At 40.7% G+C, this 23,745-nt stretch overlaps 1 protein-coding gene across 14 annotated transcripts in view; it reads right to left on the bottom strand.

Annotated features, from left to right (window-relative positions):
* Positions 1-23,745, bottom strand: part of CADPS2 (calcium dependent secretion activator 2) — a 581,803-nt gene that overhangs the window by 386,399 nt on the left and 171,659 nt on the right. For all 14 annotated transcript variants that reach the window (XM_065397473.1, XM_065397474.1, XM_065397479.1 and 11 more), the window contains exon 3: positions 15,184-15,516. In XM_065397473.1, coding sequence (XP_065253545.1) covers positions 15,184-15,516 — 333 coding nt within the window. The remainder of the gene's footprint in view (positions 1-15,183; positions 15,517-23,745) is intronic.

The raw sequence follows: 23,745 nt of genomic DNA, 5'->3' as shown, positions 1-23,745 counted from the left end.
TTTAGTGTCCCAAAGGGCAGATGCTGAAGTATGTTGCTTCTGCCCACCTGGCCAGCTGAAAGACTGTCGGATAAAGGCTTAGGACAAAAGGGAGAGGGGAAGAGAGCAATGGAAACTTGGATTTTTAGTGCCCGACATTTTGCCTAGCGTGCATACAAGGATGAATTACCCATATGTCCTGTGCCAATAAATCTGGGACTCAGATGTAGAGTACAGTTTGCTTTTTTATAGAAACCAAAATATCAGCCCCTATAATATATGCCACACTGTACATGTCCTCCTTATCTGAACATACCTTGTATAAGCTTATTCAGGTACTGACGGAGTTAAGATCAGTTCCAGATACAGCCATATACATGCTTTATACAAGTAAAATGCAAATACGATAGTAACAGAGAAAGCCCATACTTTCCAGCATTGCCAATCCCAAATATTCAAAAATCTCAAGTCAGGCCCCAACAAACCATGGGAATGTAAAAAAATAAAATAAAAGTTGGGTTCCTTTTATTTACTTTCCGCTTTTTGCATTTTCAAGCTTTTCTCTCAACACGAGGGCCAGAAATTTACATGTATTAAACATGGAAACTAAGATTCTCGTATAATCCCATGAATCCAGAAGCTGGGGCTTTCAGGAAAAAACCCACCAGAGACCTTGAGACTTCCAATAAAATTGTGAGAGTTGGCAACACTGAAGAAACATCTAGCGAATCTATTTTACAGCTGGTACAGGAGTGCTCCCACATGAAATGCATTTCAAAAGACAGATTCAACTTTCGAAGTTAAAACCTTCAGATTAGGGATGGTAAGGGAGGAATAATGAATAGTCGAACAAAGTGGGTGTGCACTGATAGAAATCTGCTATAAACAAAATAATTTCTCCATTACAATAAACAGGTAAAGTGTATATTTATTAGCATAGGGGAGAGATATAGGAACTGCCCTTGACATAGATAATATGCTGAAATAGAAAAAAAAAAAAAAAGAGGAAGAAGTAGAAGTATAAAACAAACATCACTGACCTTGTCATAAAGGAGAAATTAAATGTTTGTGTAAAAGAATCAACCCCAAACCAAAAATTTTAAGATTGCTGAGATTACTGAGATGACTGAGCACATTGATTTTTTCAAAGTTTGCTACCTAATATTTTATCCCTGAACAGATATCAAGTGGCCATTAGAAATATTTAACCAAAAGGCATTTCGGCTAACAATTATATTACAAATCTTAAGTCTTAGACGTAAGATTTTGCAGAAAAATGTTAAGAGAATTTACATAAAAGAACTAAAGTACAGTACTGATGGTTCCTGATGCCAGATACCTACTAAGGCCAAAATGAAATATGGTTACCATGAAGAAAACAGAAGCAGCACTACTTTGTCAACACTGAGGTTTAGGAGACTACATGACATCTAAGATGCAGGCTGAGAACTTGCTTCTAACTGAATCAGTCTGCTATGAACCATCACTATATTCCTTGAGGAACTACTGGGCAACATTAGATCAGAAAAGTAGAACCCAGGTACCCTACAGATGACAGACATACAGGAAGAAACAACACTCTTGTCAACAAAATACCAGTAGGGGAAACTACAGATGGGAATGTTGGCCTCACCTTTGCAGGTGACACCAAACATGTGGAACATTCAGAAAAAGAAAATATGGAAATGGAAAAGAAATGTTCAAGAAACCACAACTAGAGAAACTGCATTTTTTAATAATAAAAACATAGAAGATTTCAGTAGCAGACGTAGCAACTCTACCATATATTCAGCAGGTTTCTTCAGTTGATCTAAGTGCTTTCTCAGACAGAATTCAAAACCAGATACCATCAAAATACTCCCATAAGTATTAGGCTCTTCCCCCAACTCTTCTCACCTGTCTGTTTTCCCAGAACTGTAGGAGTATACTGTCCAATTTAGAGACAGAGATAAAATAATTTGCCAGATGGAAAGAGGATTTAAACATCAACTTGATTGATTTAAACATCAAAATCTCATTCTACCTCCACTAATTCTACCTCCACTACAGCTCAGAAATACAAAATAAAAAGGCAGGAATTTCTAGAACCAAGTGCTACGAAAAGCATAGACTCAGCTAAGCTTTGCTTTTCCCAGTGAAGCAGCAGAAACCAGGAAAGACAATGGCTCTTGCTACTACACGAAAAACAGGAAAGAAAAACTGCATCAGACCCAAATATTATTTATTATTGTAAAACTTCCAGCCATTCTTATCCTCTTTGAGCTTACCACAGAACTCATTGTTTTGTAAGTCAAATAAAAAACCCTTACATTGCTCCTCATATAGACTAGTCACACTCATAAATCCAACAGCCAAATACTAGCAAAGAAGGAAAAAGCAAGTGATTTCATGTTTTCACACATCAACACCTCAGCATCTGGCAGCTTCTATTGCATCAATGGTAAGAAAGAAACTGACTGTTGAGGCACTAGGGCTCACTGTCATTCTATAGCAGGGGAAGAATAATGGAATACCATGGAATTTTAAAGTGCTCAGCATTTCGCCATCCATTTTGCACTAGAAGTATAGATGGGAGTCTGTGACAAGTGACACCTTTGGAGAAAGGAGTCCATTGTAATGACAATTATCTTATGTATTTATAAGATGCAATAAAACACTTATAGCATATCCAAAGACACTCCATGACCAGGGACTTGCATACATGCAAACTCACTGTACAAGGTTTTTTTTTTATTTATTTCCTATAACATTAAACCCTTTCAGGAATTTTCCCAGAATTCATTTGTAAAATTCAGGCTTTCTGTAACACAAAGACAGATAATCATCACTTGATTGTTCCACAGTGACTTCAGTTATAAAGTGAACGCAAATTTGAGGGCTTGCCTCAGAAGAATTAATATTTAATTTTCAAAATATTATGTAAAATGTTTCTCTCAGTAAGCGTTAATTATTGATTAGATTTCCTCTTGAGTGTTGAAAGCAAAGTGAATCTATGTAATTAGGGCAATAAATGTTAACGAATGCTGTATTCAGTATGCAAAAGCACCTTGAATGTCACACCAATAATTTATCACAAATAATTGTATCTGGCTGTCACTTAATTAGATAAGAGCCTTAAAATTCAAGAGAACAGTGTATCTTTAGTTGAACTGCCAATTTATTATACTTTTTCAAGACGCAAACGTTTCATTAACTAAGTTGTTTTCAGATTTCACAGAGTGAAAAAAACAACCATGTCTAAATAACAAAGCCTTACACAGAAGGAGGGAGTTCATATTTATTTGAAATGAAATCAGCATTTACATTTAGTTTAAATTTAAAGATGCAGCTTCTGGGCAAATATTCTAGAAACAAAATTACTTTTTTTAAGCAGGACAATAACTGTGAGGAATGCCATTCTCAAGAAACACATATGAAAGAATGAATGAACAGATGGAACTGTTCCGGCTGGTGGATGCCTGTGATCTCTTTCTGGTAGCTGTTCCCTGAACTGAATCCGGAAGATCCCTTTCAATCAATCAAATCAATAAATAAATCTGATTCACCGCTTTCACCAGTTGTGGGAGCAAAGAATATAGAAATTAGAGATACTTATCTGCCAACAGATGAGATAGAAGGAGATGTGGAGGGAATACTTGGAGTTAGTACATAGCTAACAAAGGAACTCTGGATCATTGAAGCTTGCCTATGCCTGAAATCAAAATTCCCAATAAGCTCCAATAAGACTTAGATTTTTGTTTCTGTGACTCCATTTGTTTTCCATTATGGCCATTTTCATCTTCTGTTAACATCCTTCTGAGGTGAGCTCTCTTATCTGATAGTACCCATCCTCAGCCCAAGCCTATGATCGACTTCCCTAGCACTGTGTTGTCTTTGTTTGTCCTGAATCAAAGATACTCCAGGATCCGTCTCACTCTGAAAGCACTGATCAGAAACATTGTCTAGGAAAAGATAAGTGAATTTCCTTCTTCCTTAAAGCCACTATTACTACTACATAGAGAGAGACCCTGGAAGATCAAATGATAATGATCAAAGTTAGGAAAAGAAAATGGGTCTCATCCGTATGCAAACAAGAATTGTCTGAGGATGGTAAAGCAAGAATGCTTTGAAGATAAGCCTCTTTTAGGAACTTATTTAGATGTTTCGGATCGGGCATGAGGTGAGGAATTGGCACAACTAGGGCCTGGTCTTTTCTGCATTGATCTGTCCTGCTGCACCCTGGGAAGGTGAGCAGGGGAATCGGGCATTCAGGATTATCTGCCCGATCGCATTCTGAAAGTGAGACGGGGAAACAACACTGTTTAGTTTCCTTTGAGTTTATCCCCTTAATACTGCTTCAGAGGGTGGAGGAAAATTGGGCTCAAAGATTGCTCTGAAAATATTTCAAGTTGCTAGTGATGTCCACATGCTCAAAGAGGCTGAGCTCATTTGTCTCCCCTCCCTCAGATGGCTTCCTTCTCGGTTTCTCAAGGAGCTACTCACCTGGGGCTCAAGGACGGGCTGCCCCAGAAGCTCCACTCCTCTCTGTTGCATGGCATCCAAATGGGCCAGATAGGTCTGTGTTTCCCCTGGAGGTTTCAGTCTTGGATATGAGTAGGGATCCCCAGGGGGTGGAGGGTGGTGGAAGGGGAGTTCTGTTATAGAAGTGGCAGCAAAGGAAGATACCTGGGCCAAAAGCCCCTTACCGCATTCTCTGACAAGGGCAGTGTCCATGCTGTGTCCAATATCCTCCATCTGTGACCCTTTGGGAAGCAGAAGGAGGAGGTAGTTGAACTTTGCAATCAGAGACGTGGTAGCTCGTGCATGCTATGGGGACTCAGGTGCAAATTTCCAACTGGTGCACTGGTCTTCTGACTTCACTCCAATGAGTTGGAAGGGTAGGGAGGGAGCAGTTGCCCTGGAACCATTCTTTTCCATTCCTCCCTAGTTCCTTTCCTCCTGGGGAGAGGATGCCAAAGCCTGGCCTGGCCTGCAACTTGCCCAGCAGAGCTGGAATCTTCAGTCCCACCCTTGGATCCCCTCCTGCTGGGGAAACCCTGCCCAGACTGGGCTGAGAGGAAAACCGCTCTCTGCCCACACAGCCAGCCAAACTTCCTAATGAGACACTTGATAAGGTGGGGGAGCAGAAGACAGACTGGCTTTTCTTGGCCTAGCTCTGCCCTGACGCCTTCAGGAGCACCAGCCGCAGTAAATGCCTCAGAAAGGGAAGAAGAGCTGAGACGATAATGTCTCCCAAAAGTCATATGCAGCCCTGGGACACGGATGGGAATTTGACAGACATCATTCAACTGAATTACTACTCTAAACATTCAAAATAAAGTTTGGAATATTCCTCAGAAAAGCTCTGCGGCAGGAAGGTCTGGCTGAGCCGCTGACAGTTTGGAGGCAGAGAAAGTTCAGGAGACAAGCCATTCCCCTGCTGCCAGTGACTGGCAGGTCTGAGTCTGCCCCCAAGAAGCAAACAGGCTGAAGTACCTATTGTAACAGATCCATGGAGATGAACCCAAAGAAGAAAGGGCATGGAGTAATTAGATGGTAAGTCCTCCATTTTCCAGTCTGTCAACTTCACTGCATACACCAGCTGCTCCCACAAACCCAAATGTACAGGGCAGGATGTGGAATCTTGGGGGCGGCATGGAGCAGAGCTGCACAATGGCCAATCCCTCTGCTGGCACAAGATCTGTTACATTATGTAGTTTACACTAGTGGTAGAAGTTAGAGCAGACCCTGGTCACTCTCCCTTCCACCAGGGCTGGGTTGGCTGAGGATCAGGGCTGCACCTGACTCCCCGTGGCTAACACTCAACAGTATGTCCAAGCTGCATTCTGATGCAGTGAATTGGAGCCAAAATTATGCTGTGTGTACTGAACTAAACTGAGTATCACCATGCAGAGTGTGAAGAAACAGAAAAATGAAGCGGAGAGACTTGGCTACCATAAAGAACTCTCAGTGCCATATATGCAAACAACATTATACATGCAAATTACCTTGAGGTCCTGGGTATCTTAAATATTTTAGTTCGAAACCAAGACTTGTTTTTAACAAATTCACAATATGAGCCAATAAGGGCTGTCAAACGATTTTTAAAAATCCCCTGCCCCAGAGGCATGTAGCAGTTCCCCCCTGAGTATGGCACCCTGGGGGTTGGCCCCTCTCGCCCATTCTTAAAGCCAGCCTCGTCCAGTGGGGAGGGGATGGTGTAGGCAGCATCTCTCCCCCCCCTTGGAAGGTGTTTAACAGGGTCTCCCAAATTGCCCACAGACAATAGGACTGGGTCACTATTAATTAGTGCAGTGGGGCGAGAGACCCCTAGAGTCACCCAGGTGGGAGAGGGCGGGGGATCCTGCAGCAGTGGCTCCGAAGAGCCCTTTCCCTGCTTTGTGTCCTTGTGACTGCTGGCGATTGCCCTTACTTCTCCCCTGATGTAAAACAAATCAGTAGATTATCGCAGGGGGAGGGGGCGCAAGACCGTCCCTGAGGATTTCAGTAATCTGCACGTCTGGTCTGGATATTATGGAGTCTCTTGTCCTGCTCACTGCCACGGTTGATGCCTCCCTGGCTACCCCCAAATTTCATCTCCAGAGGTGTGCGATTAACTCTTGTTAAAAAAATTACACATTAATTTGTTTTTAATTAATCGCATGCGTTAACCTGGGGGGCAGTGTAGCTCCCTGTCATGGTGGCAGGGAGCTGGCACAGACAGTAGTCAGTCAGTGTTTCCCTGCAGGGTTCTCCCCCTCCTCTGGGCTAGGAGTCAGGGCCTGAGTGGGCAAGATCCTGGTAGTTGCGAGAGACCAATCAGATGCAGATGCAAGGGAGGGACCAATCGGGAAACGGACCAATCAGGACTCTTTCTGAGCTGCAACGTCTGCTCCACAAAACCCCCAGACGTTGCCTCTTATTTGAATATTCTGTCTGGATAGAGAGGACAGAGGATCAAAAAAAGAGGCCATGTCTGGGAAAACCCAGACATATGGTAACACTACGGATATTTTCTCAATGAGACTCTCAAATTATATTTTGTTGCTACGGTTATGTTATCTCTTACATTTCTGCCGCACAAGCTGGAAGCCTTCTACACCACGGATGTGCCTTCTTGTGGCTCTGAAGGATTCTAAAGATTCCTAGATTTCCATTTCTTCTATAAAGCTCACAGCTGAACACCTAAATCCAGTTTAGTCCATATATGGTCAAACTTCAACTAAAGTCGGATAGTTTAATTCCTGTTTCCTAATAGCCAGCCTCAGTCTAAAACTCATCCTAAATAATTAGAGAAATGTAACCTGGGAAATTTCCATGGAAGCCTGTAAATATCTTTAGAATGTCTGAAGCCAGCAGATCTTTGTTCTCCCATATAATGTACCCCAGATTGCTATAACTTACAAACTTTGCAGAGACCTGTAGCTTGGGAAACAACAGTAAGGAAGCTATGGGGAGTAGGCTTGGCAAGTCAGTCAGTCAATTGACCAGTCAAATAATGTCAGTTGATGGCCTATTTGACCATGGTCAAATATTTCAACAAGAGTACCCTGCTGTAGTTGGTGTCCTACTTTTTTTATTTTATCATGGTGCCATCTGTTTGCAAGCCTACTTAATTGTCTTGATCACTCATGTTACACTACACGCTAATGCCACCTGTTTGGCAAAAGGTGACAAATCGAAAATTGAGCACCTTCACTGATCTTCTTGAATAAACATTGTATTTCTGTATGTATGTATTTATATCTTTATTTGTATACCAGGCCATTAATGTACATGGCGGTTTACAAAGCACATTAAGTAAATTAAATGACATGGTTCCTGTCCCAAACAGCTTACAATCTAAACTGACTAAACAAACACAAAGAAATTGGGCGGGGAGTGAAGGATTCAGTAATTAAACCTCTTCCCCCAACACAAAGAGAAAAATGCTTAACCATTAAGCCTCTCCCTTACAAACAAAACTATGACAGCGATTAACTTTTTTTATATTATTTAACAATATTTAATCAATATTTGACCGGTCAATAATATTTGGACCAGTCAAATACCCTAGTGGGGAGGTAAAAATAAATAAATAAATAAATAAATAAATAAACCTATATATTCCCACTGGAAGCTGACCTTGGAATTCTAAAAGTTGTCACCGGTAAATTATATTCTATTAAAAGAGACTACTGCATCTATTTTTTTTTGCCCCCTATTGTTACACAAAACACCTATGATCTTTAGAAGTGAGAGATTAGAGACATTTTTTTTGGATTTGATCAGTTCTTAGTGCAGTTTTAGCTACATATAATCATTTTCACAAGTTCCTTGTATAATCAGTTAGTTTCCCTCATTGCTTGTGTAGGTGTTTCACATAGCAAAAGGGAAGATAAACATCTTTAAAAATAGGAACATGTGATTGTAAATTGGCAGAAGGAATTAGAGGGCAGGTGCAATATTGGAAAGAACTCTTTGTGAAACACGAGATTTCAAATTGATAATGTTCCTTTGAAACACTAAATATGCACCAAAACCCCCAAGTTCTGAAAGCAGTCATATTTCCCAGTAGTCACAGAAACAGCAATAAAATAATCATAAAAGCAATGTTGACTACGAGTTTGGATTTTTTGTGTGTCTTTTGTTAAATAAAGCAGATTATTTCCCTTCTCAACACATACTTAGGAACAGACTCCCAAGTCCAACTCACAACCAGGAGTGCCATCTTTGTACCCTCCCACTTCTGGGCTACTCTTGGGGCTGAAATGGCACCTGACCATAGGTGCTGGAACTAGGGGTGCTGTGGGTGCTGCCGCACCACCTGGCTTGCAGTGATTTCTATCATATACAGTTTGGTTCAATGGCTCTCAGCACACCCACTATACAAATTGTACCAGCAGCCCTGTGCCTGATGTAACCTAGGTAGCACAGGTTTAGCATGCAACTGCAGGGTGCCTGTGGGCTACAACACTACTGAGAATCACCACAGGTAACACAGTATTACAGACCCATCCTCTCTCACCCTATCATGCCCCTTGTGCAGGGACCTGTGGTGGCGGCATGTGCACAGCAGGCTACAGAGGTCCTATGCATTGAACTGAGGTATTCCCTCCTGGCTGGCTGCTGGGATGCCCTGGAATGCCACTGCAGCAATATACAAGGGCTATTAAGCTAGGGTGAAATTTTCACCCCAGATCTCCCACGCCTCATTCATCCTGCACAAAAATGTAGCATGAAGGATAGAAGGAGTCAACAGGGGAAAAAACAGAAAAAAATATAGGAGGTGGGGAAAGGGGGAATTATAGATGAGGAAAGGAGGGAAAAAAATTAGACACAAGAGACTGAAAAGCTAAGGAACAAAGATAGGCAAGAGAAAAGGAGGGTGAGACGAGAGCTCAGGAAACACAGCAAGTAAAAATATGATACGTTGTTATACGGAAAGTTTATTGCCAAGCTACTGCAATAAAACACACATTCCTGGTTGATATACATGTCAGGGGACATGCTTATGCGGAAGGAGAAGGCTCAGAAGCCCTGCTTATAAATGGGAAATGTGCACAGGATCCTAAAGTCTTTACAAACAGGAGAAAAGAGAACTTGCTCTGGGTTGATGGGGCATGTTTGTTTTAGTGGCTTTGGTGTATAGCAAATAGCTGATACAGGCCCAGACACAAAACTGGCATCTCTGAAAACTACTCTCTTATTCTCCAGAATCTCAGCATTCATGTTTTAAAAATTAAGTCTCTAGCTATTATGGCTGCAAAGGAAACCTCAAAACTGTGAAGAGAGTATAACTGAGGCAGAGATGTTAATGATTTCATTCCTCTTGAAAGCAAGGCAAGAAGGGTATCACAGATCCGCACAATTCCCTGAGACTGACATCTCATTTTGGTGCCACAAATGGGTGGTATTTGGGAGATGCTACAGCTCCCCTCCACAAAAAAACAAACCCAAGAGCCTTGCAGAGCCCTTGTGCATACACAAACCACACCAAGAGGCACTGAAGCTCAAACAGCTAATGGAGCCAAGTGTCACACACAATTATATTTTTAATATCTGCGCAATTTACTCTAAGCAGCATCATATTTTGAGGATGCAAGCTGAACCTATTTTGTGGACAGAACTTAGAAGAATATCACAGCCTCTCCCCCCACTCCCCCCCAGTTCAAACCCTGGCTTCGGTGTGTATTTGTTAATACTTGCCAGAGCCAAGTTATGGTCTGTTAAGTTTAAAACGTTCTAAAATGGAGGAAATTGCATCAGTTATTTCAACATTTTTCAGAGGGGAGGAAAAGGACCAGTTGGTTGAGGGCTGTGAAGCAGAGGACCATATGGCAAGGGAAACAAAGCATCAATTTACCTTCTACCCCTGAACCAGCTGGTCCTCTGAAATACCTGATGCACTTCAATCCCCTCTCCCTTTCAAACTGGCAGTGGAGGTCCTCTTCTTCCCCCCTGAGGAAAAGGGGAATTGGTGAGGAGGCAGACTGTGTTAGAAGAGACAGAGAGGCAAAACTTCTCCTGTCAGATACTCCTGCTGCTCTATCTACTGCAGGGAAAGCTGAGGACCCAACATATTCCACAGCCAGACACTCGCTTCTCCCATTTTTCCCACCTCAACTTGCCATGGCTGGTGAATTTCATTTCACCAGTCAGTGAGAAGCAGCATCCCTAAAGATGCTGAACTCCCCTAAACAAGGATGAGAAGGAGGGAGCTCCATTTTCAAGGCGGTGGGGCACAATACTGCAGGCAACCAGTGGGGGCGCTGCTGGAGCCTGCAGCAAAGCAAAGAGAGCAGCTGCTTTCTGTACTCCTGCCTAACACAGGCAGCTGCTGCAAAACTTTCAGAGGGAGACAGTGAACAGAGGTTGGTAGGCAGCACTACCTACTGTTACCCACATCTATGGGCCTCAAAAATAGCAGCTTAACTGTAGGACAGTTTCCCCTCAAAGATATATTCTGTAGCCTGGTGTTTCCAAAGGGACTGAAGTACAAAGAGGAGGACAAATAACTTACAACTCTCTAAACAAATTGTAATTATACAAGTTTGCTGTGATGGTTGTTTCTCACAAAGGGTGAATAAGCTCACTCAGGATTTCATTTCAGACTCCAAGTCTGTCAGAAGCACAAACCAGAATCTGACTCATCGAAACCTCTATCAAAAATTCAATTTTAACATCTGTTTGTTCTTTCTCACTTGTCTGACTGTTTCCTCTCCTCCTGGTTAGTATTGATTGTCACTATCTGCAAGTCTAAAAAGCCATGGCTAAGGGAAATAAAAGAGCATGCCCGTATGTGGGGTGGGGATAGGTATGTAAATAGTAGGTGCTGTCTGGATGTAATTTTGCTTTATTCTGATTTTTCACTTCACTTTTGCTCCCATTCTGTGAATACCCTGAAAATACAGGGAAGTAGAATACAAAACAAAAAAACACTTGTTATAGCTATATTGGGATGTGAAGGCTTTCTCTGTCAAAAACTACCATTAACAGCATAAGGAACAGGTCGCTAGCTGCCTGTGGTACACTTGCTGTGAAAACTGAGATCTATGATTTTAGACTTTGGAATAATCTCCCAAAGAGAAAAGTGGAAACCTAATTGCTTGAACTGGACTGCACAAAGCATTACACAAAGTGTGCAGACTGGAACAATCCTGTACTGTGAGGAGGATAAACTGGGTCAATGTGGCTCAACAGGTGTGCTGCAACCTGGAAATGGTCACTAGGAGATAACCTGTGGGTTGCACCCCCCCCGGCTAAAGGAAACAAAATCCCTGGAAAACTATGACCAATAGTGAAACTGGTCAGGGATAGGTTTGAAGTAGCTCTCTCCTTCCCCACTCCTTCTGGTTTGCTGCGTGTTGCTTCCCTCCACTCCTGCTTGTTTGCTGTGTGTCCTCTACTCAAACTGACAACAATTGCTCTGTTCCCCACCCCCGAATGCATACCCACAATGGCTTGGCTCTGGGACAGGTAAAGAAGTGCTCCAAGGAGGTGTAGTACAGGATTCCCAACCTGCAGAGCTCAGCACTGTGCAGGTAAGGAGGAGGAAAAAGTCCCATTACACTCCATAGCACCAGCTCCCCATACCAGCAGTCTTACCAATCTTGGGAGACAACCCCCTTGATGCACATACACAAGCCCGTCCCCACCTCCACATCATTTAAAAAAAAAAAATCTACAACTCATAAGACCAAAAAGACTGTCCCGTGACCCAAAATCCCACTAGGACTGTGGAATATGGTCAGTCACTGGATGATATTTTTAGTCATTTTGCAGGTCACAGACCAAAAATGGACTGAAAACCACTGGACTAGATAGAGTTGGAAAACCTCTATTAGCCTAACTTCCATAATTCTATTAAAATTCCTGCATTAAATCAAATGAATGCCTTTGGGCATAACCATTAGGTTGCGCTAGCACAACTATTTTCAGTTCTTAACAACCAAAATCCATTCTTCAAAGCTCTATAGACATATTCACCTCTGTTACTACAGTTAAATCCATAGCAATACCATTTACTTCAGTTGAGTTACTCTGGATTTAATAAACATAATGACAGAATTTGGCTGTCTACAAGGAAAAGTAAAGTGGGACCTAAAAACATCAGGAGCCACCTGGGGGAAAAAAGTGGAAATGAAAATAAAATGCAATTCTAACAGTCTTTAAAGACTATTTCTACAGGGCCTCTACTACAGCTATGGCTGTTTATTTGTAGAATAATACAACTGATTCATTAGCATTTTATGTGGTGTTAAAAGTCCCTTTTGCAAAACATTTTCTACCTCTGCTTGTGATCTTCATGCCTCAGAAGTCAGTCCCATGCAACTTCCCCATGTGAATTGGGGAGAATGTCACAAAGCTAGTAGTCCTCTGGTGGGTACATGCATGGAGGGAGGAAGAGACCAAGGGAAGGAGGGTGGGAAGGGGGCAAAGAGGACAAATAAAATTATGGAATAATTTCAAGCTCTTTTCACTTAAACCTCTATTTCCTGAGAAGTCGTTTTATTTTATTGACGAACAGCTGGAACTGAAAATGAGACACCTTCAATATATAGCCCAGAATACAAACATTAGAGTGTTCCATCAGAGGTAAAAGCTGAGAGTGTGAGGGTCACTAAACACAGCAAATGTTTCAGTGACAGGAACAATTTTGTTGTATAATTTTATGTCAATCCACTGCGTACATTTAGTAGTCAATCCTCAAGATTTCTCATTTCCCCCTGTGCTGATATAGTCCTGTTGGTGTACATTGGCCTGCCATATAGAGCATGGGGGGAAAAAAGTCTGAAGCACAGTCTAGTCCAGTGGTTCTCAACCAGGGATGTGTGTACCCCTGGGGGTACACAGAGGTCTTCCAAAAGGTAAATCCACTCATCTAGATATTTGCCTAGTTTTATCATAGGCTACATAAAAAGCACTAGTGAAGTCAGTACAAACTAAAATTTCATACAGATAAAATGAGAGACTAAGCAATTTTTCAGTAATAGTGTGATGTGCCACTTTTGTATTTTTATGTCTGTTTTTGTAAGCAAGTCGTTTTTAAGTGAGGTGTAGCTTGGGGGTAAGCAAGACAAATCAGACTCCTGAAAGGGGTACAGTAGTCTGGAAAGGTTGAGAACCACTGGTCTAGTCGCTGACGTACAGGCCTAGGACTCAGGTGATCTGGGTTCAGTTCCCAGACCTCTGGCAAGCAGACATCTGTGTTTCAGTTTTTCCTAATGGCATAATTATATCCAGTTAAAAGCTTCTAAGCGTTCATTCATTAATAATAGCAAAGTGCTTGGTGATCATTGGTTGGAAGGTCTCCAGAAGTGTTATTTTATGGAGTTTAACCTGACCACTCCTGAAATTATACAATTATCTGGATTTGTATTGATTGCACTGTATAAATAACTACTGATATGTTCCATTAAGTGGAAAGATGTGAGGGGGGGAAAAAAACTTGTGAAGTGTTAGTCAAAAGAACAAAGTGCAAAACAGCCGAAAATATGTAGGAAAGTCATATGGAAAAGTTAAATAATGGGATGCCTTTTAAGGGTTTAACTTTTCTTGGATGGCTAAAGATGTGTGTTATAAACAAATAATTTGGACAAATTATCAATACAGCTACCATCATTTTCTGCATTAAAAGGTCAAGTAATGGCGAATTTACAGTCACACCACTGTTAAGACAAGGTCAGCCAGCTAGGTAAGTAAATAAGTTTAATTAATTTATATTTATTTTGGTAGTGGTGGTGGTTGCAGTAAGATAGCTGTATTCTGTTATCCTTATGAAGGATAATAGATTTAGTAATTACAGTACTTTTTCATTCTAAAATAGTTCTATGACGTTTTTGAAAAAAAATAGTGAGGTTATAGCTACAAGAAGAACATTTTAGCAGTCTACAGGTTTTATGGCAATACATTTTATATTACAATAGAACCCTGTTTATCTGACCCTCCATTATCCAGTTCTCTGTATTAACTGAACAACCAGCACATTCAGATCCAGAAGCAGGTGACCTCTCCTGTAGCTGCTAGATGGTGCTGCAGCCTCGCACTCTCCCATTGGCTAGATTATGCGATTTTTTGATTATCGGATATGGCCCCGGTCCCAATTAGAGCGGATAAACAGGGTTCTGCTGTACTAGTAGGTTGTTTATTTTGTAATTGATTTAGATCAAATCCTGATTAAACTGGCTTTGCTCTCGTTCTATTAATGGTTTGGGGAGAATCATTCTTCTTCCACAGTGCAGAACAGCAAAGCAGCTGCTAACTCAGTTCATTGGAGTTAGTAGCAACGAAGGCCACCAAGCTCCAATGCACACAAAATTTCATTATGGGTCAGCATAGATATATTCCCATTCACTATGCTCCTTGCCCACCTAGCCTCAAATTCCTACCCCTCTCCCGCATTTTCCATGCTGCCATGGAGTGGCCATTATTAAAAATATATAAACCATACCATGTTCTACCATCACCCAAATCACTGCAGCAGCAAGACTGTAAAATGTATCAATAGGTTTTTAAATCATTAATGATTTTTCTTTTTAATAAAGAAGCCACTCTAAAGCCACTCTGCGCAGGGTGTAGTCTCCTTGTGAGGCCTCTCTGCAGACATGGGACGCCATACAGTGGAACCACATAATTCTGCTGTATTTAGGGTCTGCTGCACTGATGGAGGGTGTGGAGACAAGATTTGGCCTTTTGCGTGAAAGGCTTTGAATGCTACAGAACTGAGCAAGACCAATTACTTACTTGACAGGCATTATAAATCAACTGGTGTTCCAATTTTTTGATCCCTAGAATCTGTTGAAACATTTCATACAGCTGTTCTTTGCTCAGAATAAGTTCCGATACAGCACTTAACGCCATTCTATTGGGCTGTTTGCACAAGTCCTCTTCTCCCCTGCATATGGCATCATATTTGGCTATCCAAGAGCTTAACACTGTCTCTTTGCTTAATCCATCAATCTCTGGCAAACTTCGGACCCTTTTTTCTATGTTTTTCTTAAAAACATCTCTAAAGTCATTTGCAGAGCATCCTCCACTGTGAACCATTCTGGCAACTCGGTCACTCTTGAGAAAAACCTTTTAAAACAAAACAAAAACACACAGTTAGGTATGGGCATAAATATTGAATACCCTAATGTATAGGAATTACAGACTAGTATTGTGCTACTATGAAATATGGCTTTATAATGTAAATTACACATGCAAAAATTGTTAAGTGTTTATCATAAAGAAATGTATTTTTTTATACGTTAATGGCTTAAATTAATAAAAGAATCAAACAACCTTATATGAAACTCTACATAGAATTACTATAGACAAATAAAATTCTTCTGAATGTGCAAAAAATTAATTTAAAATTAAGACTTCCTCTTTCCTCCATGGCCACAAGGGAAATCTAAAATGAACTGTAAATATTTATGAAAATACAGTCTCCCAACATCTTATCAATTCCTCCTGAAGATAAATATATTTCTAAGTGAGACTTTTTTTTTTTTTTTTTTTTTTTTAATAAAGTCCATTATTTTTTGAAACACCATTGGAGGAAAATGCAGCCCTCCGCAAATTTTGCAACAGTATAAACTCAATAGCAGGATGGAAGTGGAACAACAGTGTTATAAGAGTTGAGAATGAGTGGAGCAGGTGCTTCACAGAATCATAGAAATGTAGATTTGGCAGGGACTTCAAGAAATCACCAAGTGCAGCCCCCTGTGTAAACAAGACCGTGCCTGATGGATGTTTGTCCAACCTGCTCTTAAAAACCTCCAATGATGGGGATCAACCACCCTTGGAAGCCTATTCCTGTACTTAACTATCCTTATAGTTAGAAAGCTTTTCCTAATATCTAACCTAAATCTCCCTTGCTACAGATTAAGCCCGTTATTTCTTGTCCTACCTTCAATGGACAAGGAAAACAACTGATCATTGTCCTGTTTACAATAGCCCTTAACATATCTGATGACTAATCAGATCCCTCCTCAGTCTTCTTTTCTCAAGACCAAACATGAACAGTTTTTTTAACCTTTCCTCATAGGTCAAGTTTTTCTAAACCTTTTATCTCCTCTGGATTCTCTGCAATTTTTCCACATCTTTCCTAAAGTGGGGCACCCAGAATTGGAAACAGTTCTCTAGCTGAGACCTCACCAGCGCCAATAGAACAGGACAATAACCTCCTGTGTCTTACATACAACATTCCTGTTAATATACCACAGAATGATATTAGCCTTTTTTGAAATTGCATCACACTGTCGACTCATCCTCAATTTGTACTCCACTACAACCCAGAGATCCTTTTCAGTAGTATTACCATCTAGCCAATTATTCCCCATTTTGTAGCTGTGCATCTGATTTTCCCCTCCTAAGTAAAGTACTTTGTAGTTATTATTGAATTCAGGCCAATTCTCCAATTTGTCAAGGTCATTTTGAATTCTAATCCTGTCCTCCAAAACTGCTTCCAACACCTCTGAGCTTGGTGTCACCTACCAATTTTATAAGCATACTCTTCACTCTATTATCCAAGACACTAATGAAAATATTGAATAGTACCTGACCCACGACAGACTCCTGCATGATCCCACTAGAGACGACCTCCCATTTGGCAATGAACCATTGATAATTATACTTAGTACAGTCTTTCAATCAGTTGTTCACCCACTTTACAGTAATTTAATCTAGACTGAATTCCCTAGGTTGCTTATGAGAACGTCATGTGGGATGTGTCTAAAATCAAGATCTATCATGTCTACTGCTTCCCCCCCATCCACTAGGTCAATAACCTGAGAAACAGGAAATTAGGTTGGTTTGGCATGATTTGTTCTTCACAGATCCATGCTGGTTATTCCTCATAAACCTGTTATCCTCTAGGTATTTACAAACTGATTGTTTAATAATTTGTTCCAGTATCTTCCCACGTAACAATAAGAAGTCCAAGGATCAGAGAAAACCATGAGGTGGGCAAGTAAAAATACTGAAGGGAATAAGATGATCAGTGCTAACACAGGATGGTTGGGAGTACCAGAAAAGAGAACAGTGGAGTTAGTGTTGCATAAACTTAGATGACATACTGCAAGATTCTCCGTTGAAAAGTACAACACATTAGAAGATCAAGGCCAATATTAGGTAACTGCAAAAACAAATATAAATAATTAATTTGTGAAGTTTTACTAGTGTTTTGTAAGTTTTTAAAATTTAAATAAACTGTACTCATACATTCCTTTAAGACACTCCTTATGTATGGAATTAATCTGAATAGCTACTTGTGTTCAGCTCTTTAGAAACTCTCTTCAAGACTTATTTCTACCACCATGTCTGCAAGAAATTGTCCCACTAATAACTGTAACAGACAGGAAGAGAGGCATTCCGACATAGCTGATACCTAAGGAAAAAAAAAAAAGAAGTTGCATACATTTTGATTGTACCCCTCTCCTCCACCTTTTGAACATAGTTTGCCTATTTAGACTGGAAACTCTTTAAGGGACAAATTGTCTTTCGGTGTGTTTGGACAGCACCTAGCACATTGTGGGCACTATCCGAATACAAATGAAAGATGACAACAATAAACAGGGTACGTCTACACTTCAAGCTGGGGTCGTAATTCCCAGCTCAAATTAGTACACTAACAACAGAGTGAAACCACAGCAGCGCAAGTGGCAGGAAGGGCTAGCTGCCTCAAGGATGTACCCATCTGAGATGCCTGGAAGGTACTCCAGGCAGCTGGCCCCTCCTGCCACTCATGTTGCTCCAGCTACACTCTGGTAATTTTAGTATGCGAGCTCGATCAGAACTAGTGTAGGTATGTCTCCTTGTGCTGGGAATCACATCCCCAACTCAAAGTGTAGACATGCCCGCTGTTATTATAGATTCCACCTTCCTCCACGTGCATGAGGACAGTGCATCTAGCCAACAACTTAAAAACATTATTTCTAGGGCTATCAATTAATTGCAGTTAACTCATGCGATTAACTCAAACAAATAAACTGAGATTAAAAAAATTAATCGTGATTAATCGCACTGTTAAACAGTAGAATACCAAAGGAAATTTATTAAATATTTTTGGATGTTTTTCTACATTTTCAAATATATTGATTTCTATTACAACACAGAATACAAAGTACTCTGCTCACTTTATATTATTTTTGATTACAAATATTTGCACTGTAAAAATTAAAAAAAAACAGTATTTTTCAATTCACCTCATACAAGTACTGTAGTGCAATCTCTTTATCGTGAAGTGCAACTTACAAATGTAGATTTTTTTTGTTACGTAACTGCACTCAAAAACAAAACAATGTAAAACTTTAGAGCCTAAAAGTCCACTCAGTCCTACTTCTTGTTCAGCCAATTGGTAAGACAAACAAGTTTGTTTACATTTACAGGAGATACTGCTGACTGCTTCTTATTTACAGTGTCCCCTGAATGTGAGAACAGGCGTTCGCATGGCACTTTTGTAGCCGGCATTGCATGGTATTTACGTGCCAGATATGCTAAACATTCGTATGCCCCTTCATGCTTCGACCACCATTCCAGAGGACATGCTGATGATGCTCATTAAAAAAATAATGCATTAATTAAATTTGTGACTGAACTCCTTGGGGGAGAATTGTATGTCTCCCATTCTGTTTTACCCACATTCTGCCATATATATTTCATGTTATAGTAGTCTCAGATGATGACCCAGCACATGTTCATTTTAAGAACACTTTCACAGCAGCTTTCACAAAAGGCAAAGAAGGTACCAATGTGAGATTTCTAAGTATAGATACAGCACTTGACCCAAGGTTTAAGAATCTGAATTCCAAAATCTGAGAGGGACGAGGTGTGGAGAATGCTTTCAGATGTCTTAAAAGAGCAACACTCCGATGCAGAAACTACAGAACCCAAACCACCAAAAAAAGAAAATCAACCTTCTGCTGGTGGCATCTGACTCAGATGATGAAAATGAACATGTGTCAGTCCGCTCTGGTTTGGATCATCATTGAGCAGAACCCATCATCAGCATGGATGCATGTCTTCTGGAAGGGTGGTTGAAGCATTTGAATTTTTAGCACATCTGGCATGTAAATATCTTGAGTTGCTGGCTACAACAGTGCCATGCGAACGCCTGGTCTCACTTTGTAAAGGTGACATTGTAAACAAGATGTGAGCAGCATTATCTCCTGCAAATTATAACCAAATTTGTTTGTCTGAGCGATTGGCTGAAGTAGGACTGAGTGGACTTGTAGGTTCTAAAGTTTTACATTGTTTTATTTTTGAATGCAGTTATTTTTGTACATAATTCTACATTTCTAAGTTCAACTGTCATGATAAAGAGATTGCACTACAGTACTTGTATTAGATGAATTGAAATATACTATTTCTTTTATTTTTTACAGTGCAAATATTTGTAATCAAAAATAAATATAAAGTGAGCACTGTACACTTTGTATTGTGTTGTAACTGAAATTAATATATTTGAAAATGTAGAAAACATTAAAAAATTAAATAAATGGTATTCTGTTATTGTTTAACAGTGCGATTAATCGTGATTAATTTTTTTAATCGCTCGACAGCAAAAGAAAGAGAGAAGGCCAAGCAGGATGTGTTAGGGAGGTGTTGATGCTCAGTGATTCAAGCAACCTCTATAATATATTTTAAAGATTAATGTAATGATTTAATCTTCCAAATGTCATAATGACCCTTACTGTCTTGTAACCTGTAGATTATCTGGGACCAAAAGAGCCATGATCAAAGCTTGGGTTAAAAGATTTTTTTCCTATACCTAAGGATTACATTTTTCATAAAACATGTTCTCTGTTTAATCACTTCTTTTATAGATATCGATATATCAGATGTGTTTCCTTGTGCATTAAACTAGGAGCTGGCATGATTACAGATGACTTACTAATTTAATTTCCTCAACACATTGTTCAAAAGAAAAATTAGAATCTAATTTCAGAACAAAACATATGGTCAGAAATTCCCTGGTGCATTGAACTTTACTAACACAAATTGGTGCAAGTGCATTCTGTTTTCTTGTTGAAATACATAGTTTTAACTGCAAAGTAATTTATTTCTTACAGCATCATCAGTGAAAACAAAGTTGTAAAGTGATTATTTAAGAATCTAAGAAGGGCTCATGTAGCTTATGCTCCACTTTCTCTCCTTTGTATTCTGTATCACAATAGATCTTCCACCACACTAGCATGCAGGCCTTACAAAATAGATTCAGATACACATGGACCAGTGACATAACATTAATCAATCTTATCAAACGTTTCACATCATTGTTTACTTTCAATACAGCTAAGTACAACTAATGAAAAAAACTGGTAGATCATCATACTCTTCACTCTATCCCCTCCTTTGTCTGTCTTGTCTACTTAGACCCTAAGCTCTTTGGGGCAGGAACTATCTCCTTCGCCTCTCTTTAGACTCAATAGAGCCCCTAGGAATAACAAGAAGGAACAGAAAGAAAAGGGAAAAAAAAGCTTTGTGCAAAATATTTTACCGTGTTGTTCCATACAATTTCATAACCCCAATGTTTTGTTTTATTGTGACATTTTGAGATGACATTTTCTGAAGCATTTGAAAAATCAAATAGCACCTTTTTGCTCAAATATTAGCTTGCAAATTCGCAATATATGTCTGCTGTTTCTAGAAGCGTCATAGGCTGGTAAATGAATCAAGAACTTCCAAATTCTATTCTCATTTCTGCCACTGAGTGGCCTTAATTATGCACACTAATTCACTGTAGTACTTTGCAAATGTTATTAGTAATGCCTCACAATGTTTGTTATGCTGTGTGTTGTATGAAATTGAGGAGCAGTTAAGCTCCTTTTCGAGTAAGATAGACAAGTAAGAGCCATGACCCAAACCACATGCAAAGTGGGTCAGACACTGAGCTATTTGGGTGTAGGGGGTTTGCTGAGTATTGTTTGATGGAACTGTGTGAGAGACAGAGAAGTAGCAGAAACACCACAGAAGCAGACAGAAAGCCAACAACAACCAGCAAAACATTTGTAACATGACACTGAGAGAAAGATAAGAGAGAGAGCACGCACTCCTTGGGTAGAGTGTGGTTTGGAAAAAGAGGCTTGGAATATTGAGCAAGGAATCCATCTCGTGTTTGATTCCTACTGTGTTCAGGGAAACAGGACTCGGTACGTTCTTATAAATAAACAAGATTATCTCAAAGAAATACATGACTATTATCAATTTCTCCTCCTAATTAAAATAGCCCAACAGACTCCAAATCCTGGATAACTGTTTGGGTCAAAAGGAGTAGCAGTATCACTGCCCACATTTTGCAGCTAGGAAATTGATGATCAGAGAAGTTAAGTGACTTGTCTAAAATCACACAGCAAGTCAGTCTTGGAACCAGGATTAGAACCCAGATTTCCTGACTCCAAGTCTCAAATTTAATTACCTAGCCAAGTGGGCTAATTCGGAGGGAATCTGTCTTTACAACTCATGAATCCTGTTTGATATTATGAAGTTATTATGAAAACAGATGCATCATGAAGCCCTTTTGTCAGTGTGTATCCACCATGAGCAGGAAGGGTTGCATCACGTCTCTGCCAAACCAGGGACAAGGCAGGGGGCGGAAATTGAATACTTAGAACTCAATAACCATCTTTTCAAGGTAAAGTACCTCAAGACAGTGGGGCTGCTTGAGTTTGGAGAAGATACTTCCTCTTGCTGCCTGAAGGGAGGGTGAGAATGGAGAGCAGTGGAAAGTTATCACAACAGGACAAGGACAGGCGAGCAAAGCAAAAGGTTAAAAAAGGACTCACAGAGGAACACAATGGAAGTTTGATCAGGAGTGGGGAAGTGGACGGACTGGCTAAGGTTAGACCTAGGGAGAGAGGCTCCATGTGTCGGAAGGGAAGTAATGTAGCTGCAGGGGAAGGATCCTCCATCTCAAAGACCACCCAGACCCCAGCCCAAAGAACACTCTGCAATGCTGAGGAAATGTGCGTAGGGGTAATTTCTTCTGAATAGATCTGTGTACATCTTCCTTGATTAAGTAAAGAGCAATAATATGTTAGAATTCTGTGCAGTGTCTGTGTTATACAGTTCTCCTACCACATGGCTCCTTGAAGAGGTAAACCAAAAAGTTTGGGTGGAGTTCTGGGAGAAGGTATATTTAAACTACAAGGGAATTCTGAGGGGCCAGCACTGAGCCCAGGGGCTAGGCAGCTTGGCCACAAGGTTATAGCTCTGAGAAGGGAGTGCTAGACAGAAAATGTGACTTGGGTCCACAAAACATGGACAGTCCTGGGCTGAGTTCAGACTCCAGAGGCCTAAAACACATGGAATCCAGTGGCTCGGTCCCCTCCCAGCAGTCTGGTGAGCCACTGGCAGCAGGGAGCCTGACAAGATCTATGACACCAAGTCACTTGGAGACAATGAGAAGGTAAGTGACTTGCCTAAGGTCACTGACATACTGGACTAAGCAAAGACCTGGAAGTCAGGAGATCTGAATTCTAATCCTGATTTTGAGACTTACATTCTGTTGTACTTTGTGCAAGATACACGGGGTGTGATTTTCAAAAGATGGTATGTACCTACACCTCCCACTGACTTCAGCAGAATTTGCGGGTACTCAGCAGGTTTGTAAATTAGGCCATTAGCCTCTTGCTTCCAGTTGCTCTATCTGCAAAAGGAGATACTACTACTACGTAGCGACCTCAGAAGTATACTGTAAAGATTAATGCTTGCATAAATGTTTGTATAGTACATTGAGTTTATGAAGCACCTTGGAAATTTTATTATCAGATGCCCCGTACAGTCTGGAGGAGAAAAGAGCAATTGCAGAGGAAAAAGCAAACATCTCTCCCTTTAATCTAGCTTTGATGTCTTCCACAGAGCCCAGGGCTCTCCCAATCAGCAGATCAAAGGTAAACCTTTGGCTAGACCAGGGTTCTCAAGCATGCAGCCCACGGAGCTATTTCCTGCAGCCCGCCATAGGCACCGCCTCCCTCCCCGTCCCCTTCCTTCACCCCCCCGCCACCCAGCGCACTGCGTCCCCATTCCTCCACCTACCTCCCAGTGCTTCCCGCTGCCAAACAGCTGTTTGGTGGTGCTTAGGACTTTCCAGGAGGGAGGGGGGAGGAGCAAGGACGCGGTGCGCTCAGGGGAGGAGGTGAAGAAGAGGCGGGGCCAGGGCGGGAATGGGGAGCATGAGTTGTATGCTATTCTGGCTTATGCATCATCAACAGGACTTTTGACTATGAGTCTAGTCAACCCCCCATTGAAGTCAATGACATTCTTTCCATTGATTTAAATGGGAGTTAGACAAGACTCTAAATTCCAGTTGCAGAATATAGT

The sequence above is a fragment of the Emys orbicularis genome, chromosome 1 (assembly GCF_028017835.1).
Source record: "Emys orbicularis isolate rEmyOrb1 chromosome 1, rEmyOrb1.hap1, whole genome shotgun sequence".
Taxonomy (NCBI): Eukaryota; Metazoa; Chordata; order Testudines; family Emydidae; genus Emys; species Emys orbicularis.
Note: the sequence above shows the minus strand (reverse complement) of the source record. Positions and strands in the feature narration are given on the sequence as shown.